The sequence below is a fragment of the Equus przewalskii genome, chromosome 8 (assembly GCF_037783145.1).
Source record: "Equus przewalskii isolate Varuska chromosome 8, EquPr2, whole genome shotgun sequence".
Classification (NCBI taxonomy): Eukaryota; Metazoa; Chordata; class Mammalia; order Perissodactyla; family Equidae; genus Equus; species Equus przewalskii.
Window position 1 is genome coordinate 74,889,471 of NC_091838.1, and position 12,591 is coordinate 74,902,061.

A 12,591-nucleotide genomic window follows, 5' to 3' on the forward strand; every position below is an offset into this window, starting at 1 on the left:
CAGAATCTTACTGAAGGACTCAGAAGAAAGCCTAAGTAAACAGAGAAAGCTATTCCAAAGTTCAGCAAGGAAAGAATCAATGTCATGATGATGTCAACTTTCCCCTAATTAACATATAAATTAAATGCAATTCCAATCAAAGTTACCCTTTTGGGGAATTTGAAAAATAGATTCTAAAATTCTTACAGAAGAGTAAAAAAACAAGAATAGGCAAGACAAGTTTTAAAAATGAGAATATCTTCTACCAAATATCAAGATTTACCATAAATCTATAGAAATTACAACCACGTGGAGATGCTCCCATGGAGCAGTCTAGAGAGCCGGGACATGGACCCGTGAGTAGAGGGAATTTGATAAGGTGGACTCACAGATCAGTACGGGACAGAGATGGCTAGCTACCCACACAGGAAATGATTAACACCCTACCCCACGCTGCAGTCAAAGGTTAACTCCAGAGAGACAGACATGACACTGGGGTAATGAAAAATTTCATAAACAAGACCAAAAAGGACAAAAATAAGTTTAACTGCATTAATATTCCTGATTTCTATAAAACAGAAGAACTTATTAAAATTAAAGACAAGTCATAAACAGGGAGAAGATAGTTGCAAAGCACATAACCACTAAAGAATTTGCATCCAGGATATAAAAACAACTATAAATCAATGAGGAAAAAACACCTTACAACATATGTAAAATATGCAGAGGACCTGAACCGAAACCTGAATATCCAATAAACTTAGATGACGTTTAAGATATTCAAACTCACTAGCAATTCCAGAAATGCAAATTAAATATTAGGTGCTATTTAACAACCAACTTGACTGGCCAAAGTTTTGAAATAGCATATTATCTACTATTGGAGAGATTAGGAACTCTCCTATATTGTTGATTTATGAGTATGAATTAATGCACTGTAAAAAACAACTGGGCAATGCATATGAAGTTCAAAAGATATTCATAATTGATGATGTGGCAATGTTACTGCTGGACACCCTAGAGAAACTTTCTTACCTGTATAAGGAGACATGTGCAACATTGCCTGAAAAAACAAAAGAGGGAAAATAAGCTAAATGGCCACCCAAAGAGGGATGGCTGCCCCGGAGCTGGCACCCACTAGCAGGGCCAGGCAGGTTGTTAGAGCCGCTGCCCATTCTGATTGGTCAGGCCAATGAAACACCAGCTGTTAAATATTCTGAATATCACCTCTGGGATAAACTGTAATTTACTCAACCAATGGAAGGTTATCCCACAGTTAGAATGAATGAACTAGGGCTACCTGTCTTCATACGCATAAATCTCAAAAACATAACGTTGAATGAAAAGTGAAGCTGTAGAAAGATATCATTCATGCTAAAAAATATATATATATACACCAAACTACTCTTGTTTAAGGAGGCATACCTATGTAGTAAATACATTAAAAATATGGACGGGATCAACATATACCAAATACATACTAACTTTAAGATGGCGGACGTCACTGTGGATGAAAGGAGGAATGAGATGGGGGAGAAATACTTATAACCTACCAATGATATTTTGTCTCTTATTTTAAAAAAGATCCAAAGCAAACATGCAAACTATTGGCATTTATTAAATCTGGGTGGTGGAACCATAGATGCCTATTTAGTTTTTTAATGGTTATATATGTCTGAAATACAATTATTATTTTCTCACGTTTAACAGATTCTGTTATCAAAATATTTAAAGTTCCACCATATGGAACCAAATCAACTGACTATCGCTGTAATTCCCTTAAAATAAGCCAGCATGAAAAGTTCATGTTTGTAAAAAGGACTAATTAGGGGCTTATTAATAACATTAAAAATATATTCATTATATAATTCACAAAATGGAACATTTTACGATGCAATCAAAATTATTCAATTTATAAAAATGTGATTTGCATTTAACTTTCCTAAAACATTCCTACTTTATAAATCTAAGTACACCTGTTAATTTATCTTTCCTGTGCATCTTTTGGAGAGACCTGTCTGAGGATAATTTTAGACGCAAATTAAAGTTGCTTGTTAGGAAGGGCATTTTTTTTTCCTACGGGAGGAAAGCCTCACAGAGTTGTTACAAACAATGGGATGCTCATAGTCTTCCCCCCAAATTCATATCCTAATTTATTCTTCAAATCAGTCGTCTGGAATTGGGGCGATACTGTGAACATTTTGGGAAGAGAACATAGTTTGCTGCTTTTAACCAAAGTCAACTAGAACGTGCACTCTAATAATTTACATACAGAGGAGCACCGATGTCTGTGTACCAGCGTCCATCGAAGCCTGGCTGACTTCTCTCCTTCTTGCCTTCGTCTGCATCCTCTTGCAGTTTCCTCTGAGCCTCTTCCTTGTCTTTGGCTCGTTTCAGGCAGTAAGCTTTCTCCTGCTCTCTGATTTGTTGCTCGATTACTGGAAAGTTCTGCAATGCCTGAATCCTTTCTGAACGCTCTATTTCTTTACCGTCCAACCACTTGAATAAAAAAGCAACCAACACAGTGCATTTATTCAAAAGTCACAGTTTGAATCAGTCCCAGGTTGACTTTGATGGGAATATTTTAAACTTAGAAATAATAATAATGCAACATAGTGCTATGGAATCAAAAGCAAAGTAATCAGTGGGAAACAGAAATTTTTATCTAAATCAGGGCTTATTTCATATAATTAATAGAGTTTACACAGCATCTTTACTGGTAATAATAATAAGTAGGTCTTCTGTCGAAACTGATTATTAATGACAAGCTTTCAAAATATATTAATTTTATAACTGCTCATTATATAAAGAATTTCAATGCCTCAAGCTATTTTCAATAGCTCCAAAGTGTAACAATGACATTTCCCAAATGCTCTCTACAAAAAAGGGCCTTGTATATCACACAAAATTGAGCTCTAATACAAAGGAGCCTATGTTCTACCCTGAACAACAAGACACACAGAGTGTACTATTAATTGTTATGGTCACTGTTTATCCCCAGTATTTTTACAGTGATTTTCCCAAATTAAGATATTACAATAAAAACACCAACCTAAAATCTGAAGTTTCAACGCTCCCAGTTTAAAGATACCAATTTATTATTTACGCAGCCTCGTTCTACAAAAAGAGGTGAGTATTCAGAACGGTGTGGTAGGCAGAAGGATGGCCCGCCAAGAATGTCTGCCTTGTAATCCCCATGAATGTTAACTTCCACAGCAAAAGGGAATTTGCTGTTGTGATTACGTTAAGGATTTTAAGATGAGATTATCCTGGATGATCTGGGCGAGCCCAATGTAATCACAAGGATCCTTCCAAGGGAAAGAAGGAGGCAGAAGTGTCAGGCCCAGTTAGGGAGAGATGGGAAGACACTACGCTGCTGGCTTTGGAGATGGAGGAAGAGGCCACGAGCTCAAAACTGCAGGCACTCTCTAGAAGATGAAAAACTCAGGGAAACAAATTCTTCTGTTGGCAGAAGGAACACAGTCTTGCCAAAGAGTCATTTTTCAAAGAGAGGCTGTTGCCTGTTGTAGCAGCTGACTTGGGGCAGTCTTTCTGAAACACCTTTATTTTAGACTTCTGACATCCAGAACTGTAAGAGTATAAATTTGTCTTGTTTTAAGCCCCTAAGTTTGTGGTAATTCACTACCATAGCAATAGGAAAAAGAGGAAAAACACAGAAAGATTGAGTAAAATACAATTTTTTTAAATTATCAGGATCAGTTAAATTATAAATCAAATTTTAACAATAATTGGAAAAAAATAAAGTATGTTTGGTCATAAGGACTCGTGTGGCTGCTGTAGATGGGCTGGAGAACTGACTCTGAGCTTGCTGGTGGCCAAAGCAAGATAAAAAATAGGATCAGTTATAAGATTTTTGCTGTCCTTAACGAGAAAATATACTAGTTTCTAGCTTTTTCCTAATATTTAGTTCTAAAACACATTTCTAAAGTAAAGCTTCATAATGGAGATCTTGAGAAATATCACGCATTCTTTCTGTAGAAACATGTCCATATAGTAACAGGCTTCATAAAGCCGTCTCTTCTAGCATCCTTCAAAGATGAGGCCATAATGATAAAACACAATGCATAAAGCCTATTCTTTAAGGTGAAAAATAGTTGTGGTCCAAGTACTTAGCCTTTTAAAAAAAAATAGCTAGTTTAAGCTAGGGTTAAGATCTAAACAATTTGGACAATTCTGAATAAATAGAATTTCTTTCACTGGAATTTTTGAGGAACATTGGGAAACGATCTATATCTATCTATATCTGAGATGCAAGGATATAAGCATTTACTTTATATATATATATAACATATTACTATATACAAGTACATATACATATATTTCCTTATACCTGGGTTAAGTAAATATTGATTTAATTTAGACCTATTGTTTCTAAAAAGATTATGACGAATGAACTCCCTGTCACTATACAGACAGGAAGGAAGCAGAAGACTTCACACTGAGAACTGATGACAAATTTGGGACAGCGCCACGTGCGTGCCAGCATCTGTTCTAAGGGCATCCTTATTGCATCTCAATTTATTTGACAAATTTCCTTAGGTCGTCTTCAAAATTGGCCCGTCTCCTTCAATCCAAAATCGCACCTGAGTTTAGAAGGCCTAATGAACTGAGAGATTAAGTTTTAAGTTGTGCATTATAGTATTTCCTGATCTTTCTTCATTCAGGATGCTTGCAACACAGAGGCAGTGTATCCACGCTTATTGATAATAGTTGCACACGTGCTGTAGCAAAGAAGAGAAAGAGAAACTGAGATTTATGGAAGGTCTCACAGAGCTCCTTTAGAGCAGGAATTATTAATCCACTATAGATGAGAAAAATGAGGCCTGCAACTCACAGGTGGTGGAGACATGAGCCAGACCCTATCTGTGCTACCAAAACTTTTCTCCACCACACCGCACTGCCTACTTCCCACCTGGAGCGGCTCAGACACGAGGAACAGGATTCTCGGAAAGGGCTGAATCTCCCCATACCTCTTCTGATGTGTCTGTCCCAAATAACTACTCTGTGTTAGGAGTTAAATTGTGTTTCCCCTCGAAAAAGTTATGTTGAAGTCCTAACCCGCAGGACTTCAGAAGGTGACCCGATTTGGAAACAGGGTCACTGCAGATGTAATTGGTTAAGATGAGGTTACACAGCGGCAGGGTGGGCTCTAACCCAGTATGACTGATGTCCTTACAGAAAGAATGCAGTGTGAAGAGACAGAACACAAGGAGAAGGCCACGTGAGGACGAAGGCAGAGATGGGAGCGATCCTTCCACAAGCCAAGGCACTCAAAGATGGCCAGCAGCCACCAGAAGCTGGGCAAGACTTTTGGCCTCCAGAACTACGAAATAACACATCCTGCTGTTTAAGCCACCCAATTGGTGGCTCGTTGTTAGAGCGGCCCCAGGAAAATAATCCACCTGTTAACAAAATTCCTTTCGAGTAGATCGCAAGCTTTCAGTGAAATGGTAATGAAGGGTCTAAAGTTTATCAACCTATTTTTAAATACTAGTAAATACACTTATGAATAGTATTTTTCAAAGAGAGGCTGTTGCCTGTTGTAGCAGCTGACTTGGGGCAGTCTTTCTGAAAGAATAGACTTGAGCTGAACCCTGTACATTAACCCAGAGAAAAGCAGTGAGTGTGGATATAGTGGGATTGGTGGGCTTTTAGGTTCAAATCCCGCCTGTGACACTTGCCACGTGTGTCAGCTTAAACAAGGAACATTGACTCTCCAAGCCTCAGCTCCCCTGTCTCTGAATGCACCTCATCATCTCCTCACAAGGGTCCAGAAGGATGAGAGATGTTGTGCCCAAAACACTTGGAACAACCTGGCCCATGTTTCAGTCCCCTATCTGATGGCTCCCACAAACTTCTAGCCCAAACACTGCAGCACTGGTATTCCAGGAAAACGGCTCACACTGTTACACGACGGGATCCATTTCTATGATGTTCTGGTTCTCATCAGTTCATTCTTTAGGAAGTCATTGTACAATGATGATTAGCCTGAATTATGTTTGAGCTAATTTATCATTTATTCTAAATATATATTCTAGATTCAATTATCTGAGTCATTCATTCTCTTAATCAAAGAAATTTTACATTAGAAGAAATGTGTTCCATTATTCCAGCAATCTCAACTACACAGAACTCAGCAGTCTAAGAACAAATGTCCTCTGAGAATTGAAGAAAATGCCTATCAGAAAGCCAACGCAACCATGCGTTCTTTTTGCAGAAGTACACGGCCACCTGCTGTTGGATGAGGTCACGGAGAGAATGTGACCGCCACTTGACCCTTGAGCTGGCCCTGGGCAATCAGAGGCTCCCCACCCCTCCCCTGTCCTTGGAATGGATGCCCTCCCCACCGGTCCCACAGTGGGAGCCATCTTCAAGGATGCAGCCTTGAGAAAGTAAGGTGTTGTTGAGACCATCTGGACCATGGATGTGACTGAACCCCGTGAAGGCCTCTATATAAACTTCTAAGATACTGGCGGGTGGGTGTTAAGACCTACTCATCTCGCAGCCACCCAAGACAAGCCTTGTATACAAGTTCCCTTGCTTACATCCCCACAAACTGGAGGAGCCTGCCTCTTTCATTGGTCTCTGCTAGCCCTCCGCGTGTGGGGGCCAGTTTCAGATTCCACCTGGGAAGCTCCCAAGGTTGCAAACCAACACACGCAAATCAGAAACTCTTGGAATCACATGAAAATTGTTATATGGTCAGGTATATGATTTCTCCAGAAACCGTGTGTTTTTCCTAGTCCCCAAAATCCCAGATTAAGGGAGATATAGCATAAGAGATTAACACATAGAATAGAGGTTCTCAAACGAGGCCCCTGGACCAGCAGCAACAGTGTGTTAGAACAAAACCTTGGGTGTCATATCAGACCTACTGAATCTGAAATTCTAGGGGTGGGGCCCAGCACACACCTTCCAAGCATCCCAATGCATACCAAAGTTGATAAGCACTAACAGAGAGAATGAGTTAACAGAAAACAACCATACAAATGTTATAATTAAAAAGCACAGTAGTTCAAGACTATGAAATACAAAGGTATACAGCTGTAGCCATCTCAAAAACCCCAGCTTTCGGTTTGCTCTTAGTAATGATGAAGGATCTTCATAACAATCATTGGAATTTATCAAGAAGCGGTTCAATTAAGCTCTGTGTGTTCTGAATGAGGAAGGAGGAAAGTACGCATTTTATTTTTCAAAGATTTATTAACGCTATTAAAAGAATTTTAAAGGTTCAGGAAGTCAAAGAATTCATTTTGAATTTGTGGAATATTCCATTCTCTAAAAGAATGCATTTCCTGACAATGCTGTGAATAAATCAGGAATTATTGTAGTTGCTTGTTTTCATTTTTCTGAGATTTCTCCATCATTAAAATAAGTGTACCTTTAATTGTTGCAGAGTTGCCACCACAAACTGCCTGTAGCCATCAAAGTCGGCACATGGGTTGCCCATGAGAAAGAGCTCCTTCAGGTGGATGTTGTGTCGAAGGGTTTTTATGCTGCTCAGCTCTCCAATGAAATTTATGGTCAAATCAAGTTTTGTCAGCCCTTCACATCCTATAGAGAGAAATGAAAAAAAAAATAAAGCCCCCACCCAAATCACACTGGTAATAAAATGTATGTAATAGCACATAATAGAAGCAACAGCTGCGATATTTTAAATCTGCTGATTAACTGTATCGCTTATCAAGAAGTGGTTTTTCAGAAATATCCAAAAGACTTAGTCTTAATTCACTTTTCTATCTGTGGCTCCCTTACTTTGGACCCCTTAGTCCCCGCAGACAGGGGAAGTCACTTTCCCCACCCACATCTGCGAGCCCTGGGCTGACTAACATTTGGACTTGGTTGCTATCTGGCATGAAGAAAGCCAAGGATAAGCTGCTGCTACGATGGACACGACATCAGAGCCAAGCTCCTCTAGCGTGGGCACCTGGAATCTGCTCTCCTGAGAATTCCACCAGGTGGTCAGGAAACATCTCCCCGTGAAGGGTGATGGCGGGAAGTTTCCCCAAAAGGAAAGGCATTTCATAAAACCAACGCATCCAAATTAACAGGTGCAAAGTCACCCTGAAGAGACAGAATGGCTCCAAGACCACCAAGAACTGAACTAAAGGGATCAACAAAGGTGAAAATATAAGAGTTTGGTCCTCAGAGGAATGAAAGAGAAACGATGAGTCACTGACACAGAGTTTGCCGTGAATCTGACCCATAGAGGAGATGCTAGAGAAATCTGAATCAAATTCAAATCTGAATTAACTCCCTCCCTCACATTCCATGGGAACTCGGTTAGGAGAGCAGACTTTGGGATTAGACAGACATGATGAGTTCAAGTCCCATCTGTCACATCCCTGCTGTGTGACCTTGGAAAAGTTACAAGGCTTAGCCTTCTCATCCGTAGGATTCTAACAGTACTACCCAGTTCAGGGGCTGTTGGGAAGATAATATAAGATGATCCATATAAAGTACTCAGCACAGTGCCTGCCACCTAGAGAGCGTCAGTAAACATTAGCTAGGACCAGAAATAGCCCAATGAGCACTCTTCTGACTATCACGTGGGTTCTTAGACAATGTGCCCACACAGAAAAAAAGGATGCTTACCATCCTATGAGCAGAGACTTTACAGATTCTTACTATGAACTAAAGAAGAGTTGACCCGGTTTATACAGCAACCTCTGTGCAGTAGGTTCATATAAGGGTGTCTCCCTCTGTAAATGGCTCACGCTTTTTGGATTAATATGGAAGATTTTGCATCCTTCAATATCTAGAGAACCATCTTTGGCTGACAACCTAACTCTACTTTGTTCTGCACTCATTTCTTCAAACTCATACACACTCCACCCTTCCCATAGGCTTCCCGAGTATACGCTGCTTTTCTGTCATTGTTGTGTGGCTATATAACTCAGGATAAACTTTGGTTCCTGATATCTTATATTAACCTCACCGAAAGGATATAGATTCAGATTGGTTCATAGCTCTGCAACCATGTCACCCACGGCAAGGTTTTTCTCATTTCTTCATTTCCGAAGGCTATATGATGGAACCAATTTCATTAAATGGTAGTGTTCTCTCCCGTTGACCCTTTCTTGATTCTAGCACCTGACTCCACCTTGCCTAGAACTCCATGTTTCCTTCCTATCCAGTCACATCCCGAGCCAGTCTCTTCCAAATAAGTTAACTCCACCTCAGTGCTTCCAGATGTAGGTCCTCACCCTATATCCATCCATCCATCCATCCAGGAGTTACTGGGTACCTGCTATGTACAAGTTACTGAGCCAGGTCTTTAGAATAAAGCGGTAAAAAAAACATGAGATTTCACCTCATGCTTATGTCTAATGGGGAGGAAGGAGAAAAACAGAGGCATTCCAGATAAAGAAAACTTAATGTGCAAAGGCACCAAGAAGTGAATCTGAGGAAGTCAGCAGAACCCAGAAGTAGGCAAAGCCCATTGAGACAGAATCTGGAGAAGTCAGCAGAACCCAGAAGTAGGCAAAGCCCATTGAGACAGAATCTGGAGAAGTCAGCAGAACCCAGAAGTAGGCAATGCCCATTGTAATCCACCCTAAATCCACATTCACTGGTTCTTCTTTCTCAATCTTCATTCACTGCTCAACCCCCTGTTCCTGGCTTCCACTCCCAACATTCTACTAGATTTGCTCCTCTAAAGGTGACCATGCTGACACCGTCATTTTGACAAATCTAATACATCCTTTTCAGCCCTTTAAACCACTAGAACAATCTGTAGTATATGGCATGACTGACCATGGATTCTCTCTTAAATCTCTCAAACGTCTTGGAAACAGTGATTCTCTCCTCGTTCTCCCTTATAATATAGTCTATTCCTCTTCATCTCTTTTACGGCCTTTTCCACTCCATCAATGGTAATACAACCCAGGTTCCCACCCCTGTCCCAGTATTCCTCATGGTCTTCCTGATGACAACTGTCATGTTCATTGGTTTAACCAACCCCAGACTCTCATGACTCCCAAACAATAACACCATATCTGACCGACCAACTGAACATCACACTCCTGTTTCCAAACGCTGCGAGACTTAGCACATTCAACATGGCCAAAGCTGAATCCGCCATATTTTCTCTCGCTCTCTACTCCTCGAGACAGCTTTTCTGCCTTCTTTATGCCTAAACTCTATTAATGTCATCACCATGTTAGCGTCAGATGCGAGTGCGACACCAAGCATCAAGTCAAGGTTAACTTAAAAATTAACCTAAATTATTCTCTTAGATCCTCTGCGTCATCAGTGGCCAAACCCTGCAGATCATAACTCCTAGATTCTTCTCACATATGCCTTGTTCACTCTATGCCTATTACCATCATTCCACTTCAGTTCTTATCACCTCTTGCGTGCAATATGGCAATAATCTCCCATTCATCTTCCTATTTTGAGAACATAGGAAGTAAGGAAGAAAGGAAAGAAGGATGGATAAAAGGAAGGGAGGGAGGAAGGAAAGATTTTTAAAAATGGCTCTGCCTCTTCCCTTTATTTACTTTTCCTTCCATTCCCTGTCCTTCCTTTCAATTCCTTTTCCTTCCCTTTCCTTCTTTTTGCTTACTTTTGGAACAACTAATTCCTAAAGCCATTATGAGAGGAGAGCAAAGAAAGAGTGGAGAGGGAAGGGGTAGCTATGTTGGACCAGGATACAGTGTTGGAACCCAAATAGGACGAGAAAAGCATGCGGAGAACTGCACGGTGCCGGAAGTCAGACCCCGAGCAGTGAGGGGGCATCCTCGGGTAAGGGTGTCTGGCACGGGTGGAGGAACCCAAGCCTAGGGAGGAAGGCAGCCCTGCAGAGAAGGATGGCATGTAGGAACCTGGGCAGAGTGGGAGGAGCTTTTGCATCACAGACAGCCAACCGTGGGGTGTCAGAATCTGAGAGTCGCCAGGATGACAGCAATATGGAAAGGCAGCCTGACTTGAGGAGTCAGAGCCCAAGTAGGGTAGGGAGGGCACCCTCACATGACACCTGGCAAGAGATATCAGAGACCACGAGAGTGAAGAGGGAACCCATGTGGGAGGAGAACCAAAAACAAGGTGCCAGAGCTTGGGCAGGGCGAGGAGGACATCCACCCAGGAGGGCTGCTTTGCAGGGGAATTTGGAGCACAGACAAGGTGAGGAAGGCATCCATGCTGGGGGGGACACGGGTGTAGGATATCAGAGGTTGAGCAGGGTAAGGAGCACATGCCATGGAGGGGCCACGCAGAGCGGGGATGTCAGAGCTCAGACGGGTTGAGCAGGAAGTGAAGCAGCCAGCTGAGAAGTGGATCCTCTGACAACAGCTGCCCCAGCTGATGCCACGGGTCCGAGAGGAACCTCCCAGCCAAACTCTTCCTGAATTCCTGACCCACAGAACCATGTGGGGGAAAGAAAATGGTTGAAAGACATTAAGCTTTGGGGTAGTTTTCTCGCGGTAACAGATACTGCTAAGAAATGAACAAAGTTCACACAGCTGCTTCACGGGGAATTGGGAATCGAAACCAGTGCTGCCCCGCTGAAAGGCCTCTCTGAACTGGTACACTAGAAGTTCTCTGCCAATATTAGCTATTGATTACCAATATATCATCACCATCATCGTCACCTTAAAATTCTCAAGTTAAAGCTTTGTGGAATACGACTGCGGTGCTGTAAGTACAAGCAGATGCAGTCACACCCACCTGACAGGTGGGCCCAGTGCAGGGCGTGCCTGTAATTCACAGCACAGCACGGCTGGAGAGAGCCAGACCAGCCTGGAGGAAGGTGGGAGGAGGGAAGTTAGAAAGGCAGGGGTTAGCAGCCGCCCGGTGGCTGAGTGGTTAAGTTTGCATGCTCTGCTTCAGCAGCCCAGGGTTTTGCCGGTTCGGATCCCAGGCATGGACATGGCACCACTCATCAGGCCACGCTGAGGGGGCATCCCACATAGCACAACTAGAAGGACCCAAAACTAAAATATACAACTGTGTACTGGGGGGATTTGGGGAGAAGAAGGAGAAGAAAAAGAAGATTGGCTTGTTGCCAATCTTTAAAAAAAAAAAAAAAAGAAAAACCAGAGGTTAGATGTGAGTCAGCAATGGAGTGAGTGTCATCTCTCCTCCCAACAAAGTGTTAATTCAAAACACCAGTCACCACAAATGGGTCCATATCCTATACCTCATGATGACATCTCATTATGGGGTATACAAATATAAGCAGGGTGGGTAGAAGGGAAGAGAGAACCCAGGGGGCAGCATGAGAGAACAAAATCTGCATCTTTGGGGTGGGCCTGGTGGTATAGTGGTGAAGTTCACACACTCCACTTTGGCAGCCCAGGGTTTGCAGGTTCAGATCCCAGGTGTAGACCTACACACTGCTCATCCAGCCATGCTGTGGCAGCATCCCACATACAAAATAGAGGAAGATGGGCACAGATGTTAGCTCAGAGCCAATCTTCCTCACCAAAAGAAAAAATAAAAATAAAAAATCTGCATCTTCCACATCAGGAAGTCAATAGACAATGCCTAAAATGTCAATATCAAGAATATTAAGAAACAGCGATAAAGCATGGTATGAGTACATTATCTGGTAATACGTAGCAGGAAAAAGAAGCAGAGTCTACTACAGTC

General features: G+C 41.8%; 1 protein-coding gene across 9 annotated transcripts in view; it reads right to left on the reverse strand.

Annotated features, from left to right (window-relative positions):
• The window catches only part of DNAAF11 (dynein axonemal assembly factor 11), a 101,364-nt gene that overhangs the window by 65,017 nt on the left and 23,756 nt on the right, over positions 1–12,591 (reverse strand). For all 9 annotated transcript variants that reach the window (XM_070632062.1, XM_070632058.1, XM_070632057.1 and 6 more), the window contains exons 4-5: positions 7,382–7,554; positions 2,252–2,478 (exon numbers count right to left, since the gene is read on the reverse strand). In XM_070632062.1, coding sequence (XP_070488163.1) covers positions 2,252–2,478; positions 7,382–7,554 — 400 coding nt within the window. The remainder of the gene's footprint in view (positions 1–2,251; positions 2,479–7,381; positions 7,555–12,591) is intronic.